This window comes from Lonchura striata, chromosome 5 (genome assembly GCF_046129695.1).
Source record: "Lonchura striata isolate bLonStr1 chromosome 5, bLonStr1.mat, whole genome shotgun sequence".
In the NCBI taxonomy this organism is placed as follows: domain Eukaryota; kingdom Metazoa; phylum Chordata; class Aves; order Passeriformes; family Estrildidae; genus Lonchura; species Lonchura striata.
The window spans coordinates 11074572-11097143 of NC_134607.1; the positions used below are offsets into that span (position 1 = coordinate 11074572).

Consider the following 22572-nt stretch of genomic DNA (forward strand, 5'->3'; position numbering starts at 1 on the left):
TATTATTGATCTTAGAAAAAAAACGGTTATAACTGTAGAGTGGAAGACAGACAAAATTATCTCCACAAGAGTGGAACAAAAGAGTAGGCCTTGCCTTGGTGCATTTGCATTTGCTCTATAAGCACATCACACAGGCTGACTGATAAGTGTAGAAAAAAATAAGGGACCTGTTCTGTCAGCACAGTCTGGCTTAGCACAACTGCCTGGCCCTGAGCCTGGAAAAAGCACAGAGAATTGACAATCAGCCCAATAAAAACAACTGGGTAAGGAAACAGGCTTTTTGTAAAAGTGCCCACTCAGTACTGCTGACCTCCTGGGCATGTGAGAGCTCCTGGGGAAAGCTGTGGGAGTCATGGCCATCGAAAGTTTGCTGGCAGGAATAAAATGTTGTATTTACATGTCCTCTGAATAGAGAGAGATTTAACTTTCTCAGGATTTCTCCTGAGAGAAGCTGTGAGAGAAGCAGAGGAAAGAGAATCAAAACAATTCTTATCTCACCTCACTGGTTGTTGTGCACATGTGGAATGTGTTAGGAGATTGTTTACACAAGGTGATTTCTTAATGGGATACTGGTGATGGTGTTTTGGATTGATTGACCAATTGGATCCATGTGTGTGTCAGGACTCTCAGCAGAGAGAGTAACGGGTTTTCTAGTTACTTAGTGATAGTTCTTGTTAGTGTAATATAGTTTTAGTATAATATAGTATAATAAAGTAATTAATTAGCCTTCTGATATCATGGAGTTCTGCACATCATTCTTCCCACATCAGGGATCCCAGCACCGATAATAAAACACTACTGTATGCCAGAATTGATCCCACTCATTCACAAACCTCATGGACTGTGAGGAAGAAGGACTGGAAATCCTAGGCAGAGTGGCAGGCATAGGCTCATTTGGCAACATACAACCAGAGAAGAAATATTTCATCCACTCAGGCTGTGGTGTCAACACTTTGAGGCTGAATTTACCATAACTGACTACATGGAAAAACACATTCACCAATTAGGAGCTAATTTATGAATCCATGAAACATAAGAGACTCCAAAGCAGATGTCTAAAGATGGCAATCCTTCTGTATTGCAACAAGACAGCTTGCTGGCCATGCCAACCATGAGATCTCTGTTTTCCTCAGGAGTAATAATGATTAAAATTGGTTGAAATGCCTGCCTGTGGGAATTAAAGGACAAGAAGGAATTAAGAGTTGGACTCCTACTGAGATGGTGAGACACTTGTGTGTGATAATCTTTTGAAGGCTGAACCTGAACCTTAGGAAAAAAACAGCCGAGTGCTCACACAAACTCCAGCTAGATGTAAGAAACTCAAAAAGCAAAATGTGGTGGTGCTTTATTAAGAACAAAAGATGGGAGCCTGGAATTTGAATGTTAATTAAATAATGACAAAGACTGAAAGAGGAACACAAACCAAGCAAACAGTGAAACACAGTAGTAGGAAAGAGAAGGTGAGAGGTGATGGTGACCCAGCTAGTGAAGAGATCTCTTTTATGTCTGGTTGAGATCCTATAGAAAAGGATTTCAGAATATGACATGGGCCCCTCAAAAACAAGATGATGAAGATGTTTGAAGTGAGGTGGAAAACAGACATGCACAGAAATCTACTTCACCTCAAAAAATGCTTTTATAAAAGCAGAAAAGAACACCTGTAACTGACGTTGACATTCGTGTCATATCCAAGGGCTAGAGTTAAGATAAAGATCAACAAAAAAGTGATAAAGGGTCACAATCATTTCATAGAGGAAATGCTAGAAAGTAAACAACCCTGTCTTCCTTAAAAGAGAGGGAAAAAACTCCCACAAATCAGACTAATATGACATGTTTTAGTAGTGGGGAGAAAAAATCCCTTCTGAGCAGTGAAAATAAGGAGTTGTCTGAAAACTAAGCAAGCTGCACAAACTGGACATGAGTCACACTACTGCTAAAGGGAAACATTTTCTATGGTCTGAAGGACAATATCTGAAGGAAATATCTTTATAAAGATAAATATATATTTTGAACATCTTTATAGTACATATCAGCATATAATAGAATACAGGCATGGCAGACTTCTCATCTATTTTGGCAGATGGCAGGGTTTTTTTAAAATAAAGGAGTGTTACTGTGTTTGAAGAATATAACAAGGCAAACAGCAAATCTATCATTTTACCCTTGCCCAAGATGCTCAGTTGTTAATTTGCTCTTTCCCTGTTCATGTCAAAAAAATTCAGGGCTCAGTTCTTCATTTGCTCTTTTCTTGTTCAAGTCGAACAAACTCAGAGCCCTGGTACGCAGCTCTCTCGTGAGATGTACTGTTGCAAGCACTCAGTTTAAATAGAAGAGACGGAGCAGCAGAACAGGATGCAGTGTCTTCACAGGGCGAAGCAGGCGCTGGGACACGCAGGGAGCCAGGAGGGTCAGAGCAGAGTCACGCATCGCCCTTGCCATTCCCGAGTCCCTCTGCTGCTTGGGCTGTGCAAGGGGAGCCCGGGGGATTCCGCCCGGGAAGGGACGAGGTAGTGCGGGGATGCGGGGATGCGATGGCACCAGGCTGGCTGTGCCGCTCACACTCTGCTTTTTCCCTGCGCCTCGGGAATGCTGCCCCTGGGCCAGGGCTGCAGCGGTACATTTATGGCAAGGGGTCAGAGCTGCGGCTGCAGCTGCGATTCCGGCCCAAATCAGGAGAGGGGAGCACCAGGGGGGATCGCTGCGCCTCTGGGCTGTCCCCTGGAGCCCAGCACCGGCCTTCCCACCGTGCCCCTGATACCTACCCTGGCTGGGCCCGGGGGATGTCCTGACGCCCCCCACCCCCCCCCCCCCGGCGGGCAGCGCCGGAACGCTCAACATTGCCTTTTTCGGGCTTCTTTTTCCTTTCCTCCCTGTATGCGGATTTTTTTTTGTTTGTGGGTTGTTTTTTGTTTTGGGTTTTTTTTTTTTTTTTCTTTTTTTCACTTCCCCTTGTCTCTCCTCGCAGCGAAGCCGCCCCGCCCATCGCGGCCCGGCTCGGCCCATCCCAGCCCGGCTCGGCCCATCCCGGGCGGCGGAGGAGGAGCCGGCGCGGCGGCTCCGGCCGGGCGCGGCGCGGCCGGGCCCGCTGTGAGCGATGTCCCTGGCGGAGCGGCGGCGGCAGGAGGAGGAAGGGGAGCGGGAAGGGGAAGCGGGGGATGGGGCCGGTGCCGGGGAGGAGATGGTGCAGATCCGACTGGGGGACAAGTGCTACCCGGTGTGCAAGAGGAAGCTGATCGAGCAGAGTGATTATTTCCGAGCGCTCTACCGCTCGGGAATGCGGGAGGCAGGGCAGGGCCAGGAGGAGCAGCTGCTGCGCGGGGGGCTGAGCGCCCTGGGGCTGGAGCTGGTGCTGGACTTCATCAACACGTCCTGCCTGGCCAGGCTGGAGCAGGAGGAGGGCGGCGAGGAGGAGCCGCCGCTGCTGGAGGAGCTGGTGGAGGCCGCGTCCTACCTGCAGGTCACGCCCCTGCTGCGGCTGCTGCTGTCGCAGGTGCGGCTGGGCAACTGCTTCGAGCTGCACCGCCTGGCGCAGGTGTACGGCCTGCAGGACCTGCACGACGCCTGCCTGGACTTCATGGCCGCCCACTACCACCAGGTGCTGCGCCGGCCCGACGCCCGCCCGCACCTCCTGCTGCCGCCGGCGCTGCAGCAGCAGCTGCGGGAGCGGCGCATGAGGGGCGCGGCCACGCTGGTGCTGCTCGGGGACTTCAGGGGCGCCTGCCCGCCGGGGCTGCCCGCCGGCTGGCACCCCGCGGGGGACGCGCCCTGGGCCATGCTCCGCTACGACGAGGAGGCGCGGCGGTGGCTGCCGCTGGCCAACAACGTGCCCGCCGACCTGGTGAGCGTCCGTGGCTACGGCTCGGCCACGATGGACAATTACTTGTTCATCGTCGGCGGCTACCGCATCACCAGCCAGGAGATCTCGGCCGCGCACTGCTATAACCCGTGCCTGAACGAATGGAGCCAGCTGGCCTCGATGAACCAGAAGAGGTAACTAACCTCTGCTCCCCGGGGTACGCGTGTGTCTCTGCCTGCTGCTGAGATAGATCCTCTGGAGTCACATGGCGCTGGTCAGCCTTAGGGATTCGATGCAGACCTGTCTGCGGTCTGAACCACCAAACAAATCCAATGACAAAACTCCTTTCCCGCTCTCTTGTTGGTGTATTGTAACTCTAGTTAAGTATGTGACAAATATTCCTGGTCTTATTGGGGATGTACAGGCTATACCAGAGCTGGAGATGGCCAAAACAATTCAGTTGCAAGCAGTTGTCCTATGGTTTGTACTTTCAAAAAATCTGAATGTTTTGTAGACCTGCACTTCAGTGAAATACCAGGAGAACGTCAGAAAGATGTTTGGTGAGAAATTTCTCACTTGATGGGAATGTTTGGATCTGGGAATAATTAATCGGTTTTTTACCTTTATCCTTTTGAACCGTTTATTACGCATTGATGTTTTAGTTTGCATTTAGAAACACTTGCATAATTTATACTTGAAAGAGTAATAGAGACCTAGCCTTGAGGAGGGCCCAAGAGCAGAGGCCTTTTCCCTAGCCAAGGCTGTGGCTCCTCTACCTTAACCACACTTTGGAGTGATAAAAAACAGAGGCTTTAATTTCACTGAAACAAACTGGCTTTATTTCCAACATGAACTTCCTCTTTCTTTCCATTTTAGTAAAAGTATTTTAAAATTTTTTCTCTCTGAAAAAGAAAAAGTAAGGAGGCCAAAATTCACTGTAGAACGGAAATCCTCTTCTCTGTCTAGTGAATTGAGTGAGCATGCACAGAGACCCAAGCCATTGGCATAAATGCTTTGTATCTGAATAGTTAAACTGCAGTTTCTATTCCAGGCTCTATTTAGCTTTTGCCACCTAAACCCCCTCAATAGAGGGATTAGACCTAAAATTAAGTCTTTCTCATTTCACCTTTTTTTTCCTCACACACTTGTATTGTGAGAATTCTACTAAAATAATCACCTCCTTAATCAGTCATCACAACCGATCAGAAACCATTTTTCTTAGTGTTTCTGACTGCTTGGAAAGACAGTGGGAAAAGTTTTATCTGTAAAACTAATGCTTGGATTTAAGCATTACAAACACCTTTTCTTACAGACCTTTCTTAGAGGCTCAGCAGAATTCCCTGAGGTGCCTGGGGAACAGAGATGTTTTAGATAGCTTCATTCGACAGCAGGACTTGTGTGAATGGGGTTGGGAGCACTTGGCCTCAATAGGAAAGCAGGATGGGGTCAGCCCACACAATGTCTCCTATGGGAATTAACTTCATTAACAGAAGTGCCACATTGATCAAGTCATGAGGTTCTGTTTCTGTAATGTCTATAGCAAGAGAGCTGTTACTATGTATGTTGACTCTGAAATGTGGGTTCTAAAAACTACATTTTTGAGGCCCTTATTGCACCTTACAGTTTGTGTATTCAAACTCTAGATCAGCCTTTTTTCCTCCACACTTGCCCTTTTTTTTGTTTTTGCTAGGTGGTATAATCATTATACTTGAAATAAACACATGGATATTTTCTCCTAATACTGTTTTCAGTGGTACTGTCACATCAACTTCATCTTCAAACCCATCACAGGTGACAGCAAGGTGTTCTCTAGAATTTCACATTGGCCATTTACTGCAGAAAGGCAGCAGGCAAATGGATATTTTTTAGAATAATCTTTAGTCTTAAATTCCATGGTAGTTATTGCAGGCCAAAAAGTACCCAGAATTACACCTGCAAAGTAGCAGTGAGGATGTTGTTCCCTGAGTAACTGCGGGGACTTTTTTTCATGGAAACTCAGCTGACCCCTTCACAAAACACATTTCTGATTTTACCAGCTTCATGGTAAAATGCAGTTAATTATTACTTTTTCTATCTGGCATAACATGTTGGCTCCATGATGACCTGCTTGGTGCTTTGTGGCAGGGAGGGATGGCCTGTGCTCTAGGAGCCAGGAGCAGCACCATTTTTAACATGAGGGGTTTGCATGCTGCATGACCAGTCTGCCACACATCTGTGCTGCAATTAGACCTGCAGTTTGCTTGCCATTGTATTTTTAGCTTGCTATGCTGTAGTAAAATAAGCAGGGTGGTTGCCCAACCTTCTGCTTAGGAATTATAGCCATGTGCCTGTCTGGAAAATGAATTTATGTCAGCTGATATAATTGCATCCACTGGATGAAATTTGACATTCCTTCAGGGAGGGCTCTAGTTTCCATTGAAGTTGGTTTGACTTCAGACAGCAGAGGATCTGGATTTGTCCTGCATGAGTGACTGCATGTGTTGGCCTCGAAGGAAGGCTGAGGAGTTATGGATGTAATTTTGCTGCTCTACTCTTTATATAAGAGCTTTCTGCCCTAAACAAACCTTTCAAGCTCTATGGTATTTTTATAATGAATTATTTCCATTATTGTAATCTTCTCATGCTTAGATGAAACACTCCTAACTTACTTCTAAGTAGAAGACAAAAGCCACCAGAATGTTTAGCAGCCATTCTGGTTTGGGTCTTCACTGTTGGCTTTCTTTTTAGGCATACAGGTCTTACTACTTTACTTTCAAACTTTTTCACAGTAGGCAACTCCTGTATAATGTTTTTGTGATGCCCCTAGGAGCTTCAGAGGGTGTTCTTCCAAATTTATGCATACCCAAGGGAGCTAAAATAATGTGCTCGGGCTCACCAAGGAAGCCTGTGACTGAGCATGGGATTTCTCATCATCTTAGTGCTAAATTCAGTACTGATCACAAATAGTCCACAATAGACCAAATTTTCTAGACTTTTTAATTTTAGAGGTGTTTCTGTACTTGGAATTCCCAAGAGAGAATGACCTGATTTTTTTAATAGAAGCAGCTTGATGTTAGTGTTGCCCAAGATCACTTGTGGTCTTTGGAGTCAAGAAGGTAACAAAGTGAATAGGGGACTATTGCAGTAATGTCCTTGAATGCCTTTCCAAATATTTTCTTTTTTTTTTTTTTTTAGTGAACACTGTCTGGTGAAATTTGCTATTTAAAAATAATATACTCATAGGATTTCTACTGCATGTACCAGTTTTAGCTGTATACATTCCACTTCTATTTTCCTTCAAAACCTTCCTACTCATGGCAGGTAAATCTTCCAGGCTTGGCAGACCTATGTAAGCCCCAGGTTGAAATTATGCACATGGAACATGATTTTTGTGAGCAATCTGTACATAAACTGCTGCCACTCTGAGGACTCTTACAGGAATGTAGGAGATGATGCTTCTGGGGAATGCTGCTTGTTCAGGAGACCTTCTCCTTCCTCATTTTTTACTGTTTTTTTTTTTTTTAATTCATTCAAAATTCTTCTGTGCTGGAAGAAAATAGACTTCAAAAATTTTTTTTAAGTTAGAACTGGTCTTACTTACCACACACTTTTAAAGCTAAATGTCTGATGCAGTGTACTCTGCAAATTCACATAAGAAATATAAAAAAAGGGAAAAAAGGAACTCATCAAAAATATGTAAAACGCTTTGGAATTGCTCCTTAACTGTGCTTTCACGATTCCTTGTGTCTGTTGCAAGTGCTTTAAGTCTAGAATAAAGATGTCATCTGACTTTTGAGAAATGTTAAGGTTAAATTCATCATTTGGGAGGAAGAAACAATGCTGGTTACTCCAAAGCTTGTGTTCTGCAGCAGGACCTAGGCTACCTTGCAAATAAATACATATTTAACTTGTTCTTGAAATCTGCCAGCAGTGTAGATTCCAACTGACACTGGAATCTTCCTCCCAAGTCTCTTGTTCCCTTGTTTAGCCACCCCTCTGATCAGAAAGTCTTCCCCAGTATCTGGGCTAACTCTTTTTTGTTGTACACTAAGTGAGATTGTCAGTGAACAAAAACTGTGTGTGCAGGTTCTTCACAGCCACTTCCACCATGGCCTCCTGCAGATACACCTAACACAATGCAGAGCCATGGGGGGTTTTGGGAAGCTGTGGAATGTTGTCTTGCATGCAGAAAGCCTCTGCTCCAGCTCCTTTGCATTTGTGTGATATATTTTCCTTCCTTTGTGCATGCAGTGCTTTGCACTTTGTTGAGTGAAGAATGGATTTTGAGCGATGGTAAAACCCCACAGCTCCCACTCCCTGCTGTTCCTGGGCTCCTGTTCAGAGTCAGTGAGGTCAGCAGAAGACAGCTCATATCTTGGCTTGTCCCAGCAAGAAGGGACCCTCTAGGCCTGGTTTTTGGAAAGTACCTCTTGATCCCTCAGGTTTAGACAAGTCGCAGGTGCAAGTGGAGTTCCGTCGTGGTGGCCCCGCTGTTTGCAGGCTGTAGTCCATGGAGCAGTTGTTGGCTGTGGAGAGCTGACTGCCTGCTCAGTGTTTGCTTTTCCTTGTTTCCAGCTGCTCCAACACATTAAAAGAGACTAAAAATGCAGTAAATATTTTGTAACATGCACTCTCCATAAAGACAGCTGCTGTTACTGACATGGAAAGGTGAATGGCAGAAGTTTTTCATAACATATTGAGCCATTGTCCAAACTTTCATATAAAGTGTGCTGATGGATACTTGCAGCTACTTTTGAGTAAAATGAACCTTATTGTTAATGAATTCCATAAATCTGAGATACCTCCACTGAATGTCACCCATTTTAGCAAGTGTTTGGAAGTGGTTAAATGACCGACACAAAGGTTTGTGGCTTCCTTTTATAATATTTAAAGCTGAAAGTTATAATATTTAAAGCTGTTTGTGTTTCAGTAGATAATTTTCCCAGTGGTTTTGCCCCTTTGTTAATTTGTGGAAATTTTTTCTCTGTCCTAACTTTTATAGCAGGTGTATTGCTTTCAAAATCATAATGTTTTGCAAGTAGTTATTCTCATTTCATACCTGCTTTTGATTGCTATGTTATTCTGGATTCTCTGAAATGGAAAGCATAATTGCTGTTGAGGGAATATGAACAGACTGACCTAATCATAAATGTCAAGGGGGAAAAAAATAAAAAGCAATGAATTCCTTCAGAGATCATTTTAGTTTCCAAACCTATATCAGGCTGACAAGAACAAAGTGATTCCATCTGGAAACAAATCCTTTTTCCTAATAGATTTAATAAAAGACGTTACAGGGCAGTCTACAGCTAGGCAGTGTTCATTTTGTTCAGACAATACCCTGCAAAAATACTTAGCAGTAAGTTTTGAATGTTGGATTCCTGCAGGGTGGTACTCCCTTTGCTTCCCAGCAGGCCAGTGCAGGTCTGAAACATTATGTCAGTTTTACAGATAAAATGCAGTTCCCTGTTTGGCTTTGTGCTGAGCTACTGCACTCCAGGGAGTGCCACACATCCAGTTAATTGATATAGTTATGGTAAAATCTCAGTTCTCAGCAGAAGTGAAGGAACAACCTTTCTAGGCATTGAGACTGTTCCTGGGGAGAGGAAAAGCTCATCCTTTGTTAGACCAGCTTCTCTAGCTGGAAGGAAGACCAGCATACAAGAGTTCTGTCTTCACATCCCCCAAGTTCTTCCTCCAGATCTGCACCTCTCATACCCATGGACCATTTGTTGCTGTCTGTGTTACCTTCAGGGTGTGAGATAGGAGACTTCTTGAGTTTCAGAATCAGGAAGTTGCCCTTTGCTGTGTGTGAATTTTAAGACCATAGTGGAACAGAATAAGAAATAAATGACCAGTTTGGATGGCATTGCTCATGAGGTGCAATGTAATTTTTGTTCAGCTATGGGTAGAACGTAATTTACAGATAGATCTTGCTTCAGAGGATGTGTTTAGTAGTTTAATGATGAATAGGCTGCAGAGGATTCTGTCTTCTTTCTTTTGCTGAACGGGATTCAATATCTTCCACTTTAAATTGCTTTTTTATAAAGGTTATTAAAGAGAGTCCATAATACAGCCTAAAACAAGTATGCATTCATAGGCATACATCAAGCCTTGTTTGAAATTTCTGCAATTTTAACTGAAATTATATCTTTCTCTGTGTGTCCATGTAATGCACTTTTCTCTACCAATGGCACATTGTTAAAAGCCTGATAAAAATGACCTGTCTGCTGAGCACATTGGTTAACTGAACATCTACAGCTGAACTGGCACAGACTGAAATACAAAATAAAATATTCCTCAGTCTCAGTAGCATCATCAATACTATTCGAACTGTCACTGGTTACTGTCCTGAGTAATTGCTGTGTGGTTACAGCATTTTGGTCTGGCACAGAAGAGTTCAGATGCAGCCAATATCTCAAGTGGTGGTGCAAGCTGTGAGTGGTGATGAGTGTTTTGGAGCCTGGGTAGGAATTTCCTCTGTATTTCTGTACATGGATGCACCTGATTTCAGTGCTGCAATCTGTTCTTTCAGGTCCAACTTCAAGCTCCTGGCTGTCAGTGGAAAGCTGTATGCCATTGGTGGCCAGTCCCTTTCCAATGTGGAGTGCTACAATCCAGAGAATGACTGGTGGAATTTTGTGGCATCCATGCCAAACCCTCTTGCAGAATTCTCAGCTTGTGAATGCAAGGGCAAGATCTATGTTATTGGAGGATACACTGCACGAGGTAACAAGTTTGGTGTTATTTCTTGTTGCTTTTTACCTGATTGGTCAGAAGGCCCAGATAATTTTCTCCTGTTCTTCAAGAAAGTTTTTGAACTCACGTAGAAGGCTGTGTAATGCTAATTAAAACAAAAAGAACTAATCATTGATGAAATAAACAAAAAATAATAGCTCTATCAGAAAAGAATCAGGTATTTTTTTTTTTTTTCAGAGCCTGTGTGGACCTGGGGCTCTGTTACTTGCAGGGAAGAAGCTGATGGGTACTTCAGCACCCAGCTCAGCCACTGCCCCTTTTCTTAGATTTTGATCACACAGTACAGAGGTCTCAACAGATATACTTTGTTTACTTTTAAAGTACCTGATTTAGACTGTCAGAAGGAAAAATTCATAGAAAATATCTGCCTGCCTTAGTATTTCTCATGTACTAATAGGTGTCATGGTCTTTTCACTGCAGTATTTCAGTGCTTCACTGGCAAATTCAAGTTATACCTTAAGAACGGAATAGAACAATCAAAAGCTGAAGCAAGAACCAACACTTTCAGTTTATTTAATTTCTATACCAGATTTTCTGAGGACACTGTACAGAGGGGAGGATTTGAAGTTTCATTCTCTTCTGAAAATTACTTTTATCCAGCAGGCAAACAAGTTCAGTTAAAAAAGCTCCCATTTGTTCATTCCTTAAGTACATAGTGCCAGTTTTTGGGAGGAAGACGTTTGCTCAGAGCTTTGGAAATAAATTTTTTAAACATGTCAAATGTTCAGTATTTGCCAGGATTTCGTAAGTTTGAATTTGCCCTTTGCCTACTTCAGTTGACCACAGCAGTTTTAAGGCTTTCTTTCCAAGCAGAGAATGAAATTAGAAGACAGATCAGCTTTTACAGACAGTACTGCAAGCAAAACTAAACTGATATTAGAACAAGCTTCTACTGTGTGAGCAGATTTGAGCTCTGAATCATTTTAAAGTTTATAAAAGACACAGTGCACCCCTTAAGGTTCTTCTGATAATGAAAACCTTCAAACACATTTTGTCCAGACCATTCTGACCCAGAGCCTGGTGGCTGTGAGGAAAATGTGCCTGTGTCTATATGGAGAGCTGTTCTGTGCAGTGCTGTGTGTGCTACAGTCCCAGTCCTCTGGTCACTCCCCACTGCAGGATCTGCTGGAGCCACTGTGCTCCCTCATGTCCAGCATTGGGAGTCTGAGATGTCTGGCATGAAGCATTTGTGCTGAGAAGTCAGATCCAAAGGGAAACATCCTGTGAGACAAGAGAGCAAGAAGGGGTTGAAACAGATTAATGGGAAGTCTTGTTTCTAGAGACCAGGGTTAGGCATTTTTATCTAGAGAGAAAGAAGAGGTGAGGTGAAAAACCTCTGATTTGGTTAAGAGTGCTACACAATTACGGGAGGACAGGCTTTTCTCCTACACCCTTTGCAATCTGCAAGTTCCTTTTCTGCTACTTGTGCTGTGCTTTCATCAGGCTGCCTAGTCCTGGTGTCATTAAGAGGAAGATCAGCACATTGCTGATGCAGATCCCATTCCTTTAAAACTCCTGAGCAAGGCATGTGCAGTCAGGATTGCTACCTTGTGTCAGGCTCCTGACTTGGTACTTGCTGCCTGTAGGTTCAGCTGAAGGAGAGTTGTGAGTTATCTCTGGCTTCTTCCACACCCCAGGGGATTGCTGCTGCCCTCCAAACCTCTGTAATTTCCCAAGTCTTTTCCTAAAAGCCTTTTTTAATGGAAATCAAGCAGGAAAATAGGAAGTTTTGGCAGTGGATAACTAGTGCATTTAGGCTTCTATATAAATGCAGGATCACTCAGGACAACAAACGCCTGTGCTTGCTACAAATAATTTCCTGAACAAGGGTCTAGAATCAGTTTTTCTGTAACATCTTGGTAGCAGACAGACACAAGAATTGCCACAGTTCCACTGGTGATTTTCCTTCTGAAGTCTGCTGATGTCAGAAAGTGTTAAGACCTAAAGGTATGAGAAACACCAAGGTTTATATGCTGGTTTGCTACCTTCACTACATAAAACACATGCAGCCAATAATGTTTTTTTTGTATTACATTATTTTTATTAATTTTTGGTATTTCTGTATATACCTCAGTTCTGGTAGATTTTGTGGCCTATTTTTAAAATTTGTGTAGAGCTTTCTCCTGAGACTGCACTTTCCAAAAGATGGCAAGATCTGGAATTTCTCACTGTAAATTATAATGACACTTCTTGAATAAAGTCCTTCTCTTGAGTTTGCAGCTCTCACTTCTGAACCTAGATCCTAATAGAAATTCTATGTCACACACTGTAGTATTCATATTTTTGTGGGTTTTGTTTTGGGGCTTTTTTGTTGTTTTAGTGGATATAAAAGACTCAGGCTGTGGACTGAGCATGTGAGGGCCATGTTGCAATGGACTTCTATTTCATACACCTCCTCTCAAATAACACATTTTCCAGGGGAAGTTTACTGCTATAGATAGTCATAGAAACTTAATTGTGACTTCTCCTCCCCTTAATGAGTCAGAGAATGATAGGTTGTTTGTAGACAAATGTCATCTATATGTAGAGCTGTAGTTTCGCAGGCACTGCCATGAAAATAATCAGGGTGCAAATGCTGGATGGAGCAGCACCTCCCTGATCATACCACTGATGCACTTCATTCACGACAATCCAGTAATATTTATGTCTGTTTATACCTGTGCCCTTACATAACTTGTCAAGTATGTCCCTGTCTGCTCTTCCCCCTGTGAACTCATCTGGAAGTCATCATGCAGGACAGACTGGTACCGTGGAGCAGATTTAATAAAAAGACCTGTCTAGAGTCTGCAAACCTGTTCCTGCTTGTCACTTGAGGTTGGATTTGAGCTCAGGTCTCCAGAGACTGGAACTGAATTTACTGAGTCGTGTGCATTCTGTGATAATTTAGTGAAGCCTTGGGCACAGCCAAGGTCTCCACTGCACCATGAATTATGATGGCATTGTAACAGTTTTGTGGAATAACACTATTGCAAACATATGCACACACTGAGTTATGAATTATGGAGATGATTTCAGCTTCTTTCTGAGCCTCTGCCTGATGGCAAAGTACAGAATTCCTGGTTCTTAAGTGATTTTGACAATGTGTGTTTCTCTCTCTTTATAAGGTGCCCTTAGGTCATCCAAACCACTTGCTGAAATGTAACCAGCTTTATAAACTTTATTACATAAAACTTTGATTTGTGGAATGAAATGCAAAGTTTCAGAGTTAAGCTTGGATGATAAATCATCACTTGGCAGCCATCAATGAAGTGTACTCTTTTCATGATAGTTTGATTCATCTGTGACCACTTCTGGAGATGAGAATATTGTTCCATTTCCCTTTTTGTAAAAAAATACTTACGTATCAATCAGAGACAAAATTAAAAGCATAAGCTGAAAGGTAGGGATTAGATTCTGCTAAAATCTGCAGGTCCAGACTATTTACATCATGTAATGTGCCAGAAGTAGCATCTTTTTTTTCCCCTGTGCCACGGAACAGAACATTCAAAGTTTCTTGTCAAGGGCAAAGAGCTGCAGTAGGCAGTGATCACCATTTCTCCCCTGGCTTGCCCTGCAAGTGTCTGTGAGCAATCTGCAGGAAAGGCTGGGAAGGAGCACTTTCTTGTAGGAAAGAAGAATGTCCCCCCACGAGTGTCTTCTGACAGAATTATTTTTTTTGTGAATGTCTCCTCTCTGTTTCAGGCAGGAACATGAGCATCCTGCAGTACTGTCCCACTTCTGATTCCTGGACCAACTTGGAGCTGTGTGACATGCATGTCCGCAAGCAGCAGATGCTGTCTGTGGAGGAGACCATCTACCTGGTGGGGGGCTGCATCCTAGACCTTGGACCAAGGCAGAGACCCAGCCCCAGTGAGGACGTGTTGACGGTGCAGTCCTACAACATTGCCACCAAAGAGTGGCTCTACCTCAATGAGAACTCGTCCAAATCCGGCCTTAACTTGACTTGCACTCTCCACAACGATGGAGTCTATATCTTGAGTAGGAATATTACTCTGTCTCCCAGCTTGGAGCAGCATCTCTTCCTGAAGTACAATATCTTCACAGACACTTGGGAGTCACTGGGGCGCTTCCCAGCCTTTGGACAAAATATTCTGATCTGTTCTATGTATTTGCCTGATGGGCGAGAAGTGTAACAGCACGAGAGTTTTCTTTTCAGTTCATTAATGGTTCCTTGATGAAATATTGCTCCCTCTGAATAATTCCACATTCAGAATGTAATGTGGTTGCATAATGCAGGTATAAAATACTGATTCTGTTCTCTAAAAAGGTTTCAGAATTCAGTATGAAGATAAATGCTTCCAGAAACAGTTTTAAGATGTCGATTTAAAAATTTTACTAGTTTGGATTAAAATTTCACCAGGTATTGTTTGCAATTTAAATGTAAAATTATTGTGTTGGCAACTGATACAGGAGTTTTAAAGGCAAAACTGATCATCTGGTTTTATTCTTCGTCTTAGTAGACAGTGTAGAACAAAACATACACATTTTAAAAGTGGAAGCAATTCAATAAAGTAAATAATTAGTATAATCAAAATCACAACAGAATTTATTTCTTTCAAAATACAATTTTTACTCAAGCAATGTTCTGTCAAATGCACACTGTTTCAAATTGATTATAATATCCCATTTTTATCTCTTCCATTGCAGCAGGTGCAGCAAGTGACATTCTCAAAGGTGTCAGCAATTAGGGTCCCATCATCAAGAACTTCCTCTGAATTCTTTGTAGTGCAGTGCTTTGCCAGGGACTGTGACAACAAGGGACTGGTAGGAATTACCTAGAGGCTACAGTTACTGATTGGAAAGCAGATGCTCCTTTAATGGAATTTGGCAGCATTTCTTGCTACTGTTAAGATAGAGGTAAAAAGGCTCTTTATTCAAAGGGTAGAGTTTGCTAATTGTCATAAAGGTTTGAGTCTTAGTTACCTTATTGTGTTCGGTGGTACTTAAAACTGAGTTTTAAAGATCAAGTTGCAGTTGGCAACAATCTATGTGTTGTGAAGATATCCCTGAGCACGTGCAGAGGTGATCCTACTCCAGGCACATCCCGATTGGTAACACTGCTGTGGGACACGCGTGGAAGGCTTGGCTCTTGTAAATTACTCCTGAACACGTCCCCTAGAGCAGGGACATGTGAGTGTTGGCTCTTTCTTGTGTCCCCAGGGAAGGTTTGCTCAGGTTTGCCACCCAATGTTGTATTTCCGTAAAGGGCACGGTAAGGTGGTCACTGTGAACATTCCTTTGTGGGGGTTCTGCAGTGGATACTGCGGGAGCTTCTCGAAGTTCCTGCCTCTTGCCTGACAGAATAGCAGCCATGCTTGGCCTGTTTTCTCCTTGTAGCTGACAAGTGCAAAAGGTCTTCTTGAGGTGCCTGCCCATCTCTGGAGAGTGTCCTCACAACAAGGAGAGGAAAAGCTCTAAGTCACTATGAGAAGAGCCAGGTTAGACATGTGCGAAATAAATTGCAGGGATGCTCGTTCTGCTCTAGGTGTTCATCCACATCAGATGAGATTTAAAGCACCTGAACACATTCCTAATGTGTGGAAATGTCTTTTTTGTTTCTTAATTAGAATTCAGGAATCTGAATCTTCTTTTGAAGACAGGGGCCTCTTGTACAAGAGGATGGGGTAGCAATGGTTCCCTCAGGGTCCTTGTAACTCCTTGCTTTTCCACAATTTTAAATGAAATGTGTTCTTGCTAAAGGGTTATCAAAGTGCCTTGCTCACGCTGCACACACACACACTAATCTTGGTGTTTCCAATCACCTGTAGCAACCCAAACAGAAAGTCCCAGGAAACTTTTCCAGAATGAGGGCATTTGTGTTTGAACACTTCCAGGATGAAAGCAACCACAACACAAGGTATTTTGGATGTCTGAGATTTACCTTTTTGGGTGGAACTTTTGCAGCCTGGTAGAGAATGTCATGCTTCAGCCCAAACTGGTGCTGGTGCCTGCCACTCAGCTCTGTAGGACTTCAATTAACTAAATCTGTGTTGATGTGTTTTTATTTCCTTTGATGACACTGTGCAACTGCTGTGTTTTGACAGCAGTATCAGACCACACAATTGCTCTTCTGCAATGAAGCAATAAAGTGACCTTCATAAGATGCTTCTTCCAGAAGTGTTTCAGAATAAATATAAGCAGGGTGCCATTGCCTGGTGGTAAATTATCTCGGTCACATTAAGCTACTTGCTTTCCTAAATTTCTTTTCAGTTCCAGATTCAGTACTCTACAGTCAACATACAGTGATCAATATTAGTGGAAGGAGTCACATCCAAGTCGCAACATTCTCTTTCCTAGCAAATTAACCAAGAAACCCTGTCTCTCCTGGGTTTGCAGTGGGGTGTATCAAGTCCTTTCAAACCTGTTCATTTCTTAGTGCAGTCGTAATTCCAAAAACTATGACATCATCTTCTTGATGTGATTACTCTTTTTCAGAAGAGGCCTTTCCACACTGGGTTTATCTTGGTTTCAACTTCCAGCAATCGAGTGACCACCTTGAAAAGCTGCTCAAATGCAGAAGACAAAGATGTGTCTGAGCATAAATACAGTAAGACCCTTTAGTCTTTAGTGCCTCCTACACTGACATCTAACAATACTGCAGTCACAAATCAAAACTGGTGTTTAATTTAGTGGTAGCATTAATTAGCATAATAATCTAAATACTGCATTACTACAGGCTGAAATAAAAAAGAATGTTTTTTTAAAACAATATCCTTTACAGAAAAGTATGCAGTGGCCCCAATACCTCAAGAAAGAAACCGAACACTGTAATGACTGTCCCATATGCTGTTTATTTTCTTTCTCTCAGTTTTATACTTCATATTCTCTTTTTCTATTTTGGGGCAAGGAAAAGTGTCTGAGAGCCACTAACAGAATAATTAAAACACTGTTTTTTAGCCAATGGAAATGTTCAGTGATCCGGTGTGCTCTCCTTTCTCTAGTGGTGGGAGGAAAAGGCCCTTGATTTTAGAAGTAGCCAAAGAGTCCTTGCAGTCTGATAACTGGAAATTCCTCTGTTGTCCTCATGTTGCTCCTAACTTCTATGTGGGCTTTGAGAGATCCTTCCAGCTCCTGGCAGCTCATCTCCAAAAGTGACATGTTAGTAGGAATGTTCATCTTGTGGGAACACAAGGGTCATCTGGTATGTAGTGTTTGAAAGAGTTCCTGAGCATGTGAAGTACATTTGTCTTCAGTGCTGTAACTGCTTCCTTGTTTATTCAGACTGCTTCAGCAAGTGCTAATTACCTCAGCAAGTGCTAATTACTTCCACCTTTGCAAATTAGGTGTAATTTGAACTAATGGCTATTTCCAGCCTATTTCTTTCCTTCCTTCTTTCTTTTCTTTTTTTTTTTTTTTTTTTAAGTCTGTAGTTCATCTAAGTTTCCTGGTCTTGGTGTTCCCAAGTCTGTATCCAAACTCCAGACCGTTGCTTTTCTGCTGTGTCTGGGTTATCCAGTGCTTTATATCTCCACTATTTATCTTCTCTGCCTCATGGACCGGTTCCCCTTGATGCTGACCAGCAAAAGCTGACTATGGTTGAGGATGATCCCAAGTTGAAAGAAAGAACAACAGCCCCCAAAGGCCTGAGGGAGGAGTAAATGGAAAATTGGGAACTCAGTCCATCCTCATAAAATGCAGAAGCATTTGAGAAGGTTGCTCACATCAAGGCTTAGAGGGAGCATAAAAGTTTCTTCCTTTCTGGGAATGGTTTGTGGTTTTCAATGTGAAATAAGAGTTGTGTGGGGCTTAAATTTAATCTCTCTGGCTGCTTTCCATGGGTTTCCCTTTCTGCCCTCTCAGCTGACCTCTCTTGAGGTTAATATCTGTGTTTTACATTCTTTGTGGATTTTGCCTTTCTACATCAATGTCCAGCCTATTTTTCTGAAATCATATGCTTGCAGTTTGTTTTTTCTCTCTTCTCCTCTTCTTTTCACACTCATGTGTGTCTGTCACAAAGTAGTTTGTAATTCAGGTGTAACCTTTTTATTTAGTCAATTTGGGGCTCTGGGAAGAGAAATCTGCAAAGCTACAAATGTTCAGTTTCCTTTCATCCTCATTTTAGTGAGAAATGATGCTGCAGGCACTCAGTTTGTAGGAATTACTCTGTGTCCATGACAGGGTGGAGAATGGAAGGCATGGAGTGTAACAACAACGTTTAGCACATAACATTCTCAAAGCCCTCCATGTGCAGAAGTTACTCCTCCCTGCCATCCCTATGACATAAGATACACTCTTCGAATGGTGTTAAACCAGAGATATCCTTGGAACAGCTGTTGACAAGACCAGCAAATTTATAGGTGTTCATCAAGAGCCCTCCTCAGAGGGCAGAAGCTGTCAGTGTGCGGTTATATTGATTTTGCACTTAGAGCAGTGACCAAAGGGTGGCTCCCCAGCCCCGCAGTAAGCCTTAGGAAGCAGAGCTGATGCTCTCAGACAGAACATTTAAACTCCTTTACTGTCATTCTCAGACTGTGTTTTCCATCTAACCAGCTTTGAGCCTAGTTTAGTGCAATGTCTGGATTGGTGTTTTTTTTTTTTTTGGTTTTTTTTTTGTTTGTTTTTGGGGTTTTTTTGGTTTTTTTTTTTTTTAATTTTATTTCCTGAGAAGGAGAGTGTAGTTGGGAAAAGGAGTCTGGATTTTGTGAACTGATAGGGATCATGCATTCACAGATTTAGGATCACATTCCCAATTATACATGCTATATGGATTATTTTCTAAAAGCAGTGACATTACCAGTAAATACATGCTATGTCCTGTGAATATCAGTATTGTCTAAAATAAGATTTGGTTTCTTTTTTGCAATTAGAGGAGTAAACTGGGAATCATTGCAATTCCTGTACTTTTCTAGTGGACGGCTGATTATACAGGGTCCAGTTTTAGAGCACCCAGTTACATGACGTTCTGAACATCTTCAACCAGTATATGCTTCAGGAAGAGAAAAAGACATTCAGCACCTTAGCAAAGATGTTTCCTGTTTTTTAGTACTTAGACCATTACTTAAGATTGAGCAGTGAAAACAAGCTCTGAATCATCCTTCCCTCACTCAGTTTTTCATTTGAAATTTATGATTATTCGCTCGGGTGATTTTCCACTCTGATATTTTCCAGGTGTTTTAAAGGGTATTTCTTGTGATAAGAACACCTTTTATAAATAATTTTCAGCATCTTCAAAATTACTTACTCTATAAACTTTCTGGTTTACTTTTATTAGTCATGCTTTGAAAAATGGTTTTGTAGAATTTTGAGCACTTTTCTGTACCTAGTATTGAAAATATCAGGGATTTCAACAGTATAAGGGGCCAGGAAATATCTGTAGCTCTTCAAGGACACAACTTCAGCTGTGCAAGGTCTGAAATGTAAAAAGTGTCATTACTTCATTTCCTTTGAAGCTTAGTCTAATTTGCAGTTAACTAATTTAATTGTGTTAATTTACTTATTTTAAGTTTTACACCATTCACTGAAGTGAAAACACTTTCAATTGAGCAGTGGTTTTGGAGGTGATGTTACAAGGGCTCTGTGTTCATCTTTGGATATTGTTATTACAATTTACTTTTTCTACTGGGTCTGTTACAATTGTCTGGTATCCCACTGAATGCCTTTTTATTTGGTTATAAAGAAAGTTTTGCCCACAGGTGGGGCCTTGATTTATTATGAAGGCCAGAGCTGTGTCATTTGAGAATGTGTATTTTGAAACTGTAAATTAATGATTGATGATAACTACAGTGAGGCCCAGAAATACATTATTTTGGGTGGTGGGGGTGAAGATTAAGCTAGGAAAAAGATGCTTAGGGACATCCACTCTCTAACCTCCTGGCATAAGCAATTTTCAATTGCAGATTCAGGCAGAAGTGGTTTTAAAATAACAACTCCTTTTTCCCTCTTCTCATCTCTCCTGCTGCAACCCAAGCCCTTTCACTAATTTGTGGCAAGACATCTGTACTTGGAAGAGAATGTTGGTAATGAGGTAGGAATGTGCTGCTTGTGCAGGTGATCCCTTATCAGACCTGCTGCTTGCCAGGCCAAGAAACCTTCCTGCAGCTTTCCTGGAGGACACTGATGGTTCTTTAATGTCATGTTATCTACTAACGTATGTGATGAGAGGTGAGGCAGGGAGAGAAGTCACAGAAGCACTATTGTGTACCTGATAAAAAATGCACAATAGCCTTGTAGAAAAACTACTTTTTTTTTATTATTAGTAGAGCCTGATCCAAAGCCTTTTGATGTTAATAAAAAGAACCAGCTTGGAATTAGGCACATGATTGAGTGAATTAGATAATTCTGAAAGAATCCAAAGGGATGTTAACTGTACAATTGGCTGATGAAAGAGGCATAGGCTTGGAGAGCCTTGGTACAGTGTGATCTCTGATATGCCCCATCTGTAGTTTTTGAATTTCACTGTGAAGATGTCCATTGTGTTAACACAAATTTATCAAATATACTGGCTCTGAAAAATCAGGAGAATGTTGTTTTCCTAGGAATAGCTGAGGAGAAGCTGAACATCTCTACAATTATGCTGGTGGGGAGTTGCTGGGAAAACAGTGCTCTCATACTTCTGATTCTGACCAGCAAAGCACGTCTGTTTCCTTGTACCAAGAAATACGGTGTGTGAGGTGAGGCTGAAGTGCTTTACTTTATACCCTGGTGCTGTGAGTTTTTTATCTGTTTGTTTTCTTGCACAATATAATCTCAAAGAAAAAAAAAATCTTGTATCCAGGCATTAGACCCTTCTCCCACAGGCTGTGATAATGCCATATTGACCTGAGTATGGTCATGTGGGACTGACAGGCATCATCCCTGTGTTACTGTGAATATATACAAGTACAGAAGATTTATTTGTACAAGGATTAGAACTTTATCTGTTATTCCATGCAAGGTGAAAGAGCTTCAGGAACTTTTTGAAAACAAAACATCTCAAGGTGGTTTCTCTCTATAGGAAAGATAAGGGTGGGTCCCACATGGGAATTTGAAATCTTAAGGAAGAGGATAGACTTAAACCTAAATCTCCTGTGCTTTGGCAAATCTCCCAGTAAACATAGTCCCTTCTTTCTTCAGTTTGTATGGGTAATTAGTTTTTGTTACTTGCTGAAACAAAAAAAAAAAACAAACTCAAAACCATAAACCCCCAAAACCAAAAGAAACCAAAAAAATCCAAACAAACCAAACAAACAAACGAAAAAACAATTGTGAGGCTTTATGTGGGATAATGAAATTGTCTGTCTTTCAGAAAGTAAAATATTTACCCCAAGATGTCTATGCATCGTACAGCTGTACAATGTACCAAAACCTGGGTGTTCAAGCTTGCTATTCCTCTATGTTAATTCCCTTGCTTTATTTTTAAATCTGTTTCAGCTACTGGAGTATGGAAATGAACATTGATCCTGCTGCATTCTCTGAGTATTTGTAAAGCAGCTGGGGAAACGGAAGTGTCTGTCTGTCCATCAGCTGGAAGAGCTGTACATGTCTGAGGGGAACTGGGCAGGGCTCTTCTGGCAGGGTGGTTGCACTGGGAGGTTGGTCCCAGTGGGCTGAGCCAGCTGTTCAAGACTGGTTGTGAAGGCTGCCTGTCACTCTGAGGAGTGAGAATTAATCAGTGTGGCCTGATTAATAATGCCCAGAGAACATTCCCTTCCCAAGCAGCATAATTTAATAGTAATTCTGAAATTGTTTCCTTCGGAATTTTTGTTGATCCATCCACCCTCCAACACTCTCAAATCAGAGAGATTTTCTTCTGCCAGCTGCATTGCATAAAAAGTTCCACTCTCTCCATGGCCCCTGAAGTCCAAAGTAAACACACAGGAACATAAACCCATTCACCCCTTCTGGGCCCAGCACTCAGCAGCCTCCTCATCCATCCAGTGATCAATAAAAGCCAGAAAGGAAAAAAACAACGGCAAATACTTCCATTCCACTTGGTATCAGAGACCCCCACATCACTGGCAGCAGGAAAAATCACTGCTTTTCTGCCAGGTTTTCTTTGCCAATGGCAGACTTTACTTGGGAGTAGTCGTCCTTGGCTCCAGGCCCCTCGGTCAGTCGCCATA

General features: G+C 42.3%; 1 protein-coding gene across 1 annotated transcript; it reads left to right on the top strand.

The window, feature by feature from the left end:
* Positions 1–3038: 3038 nt before the first annotated feature.
* Positions 3039–15065, top strand: KLHL42 (kelch like family member 42). Its single transcript, XM_021535094.3, has 3 exons — positions 3039–3990; positions 10308–10501; positions 14213–15065. Exons 1-3 carry the CDS (start codon positions 3095–3097, stop codon positions 14662–14664), a joined length of 1542 nt encoding a protein of 513 aa, XP_021390769.2. The 5' UTR covers positions 3039–3094; the 3' UTR covers positions 14665–15065.
* Positions 15066–22572: the final 7507 nt, after the last annotated feature.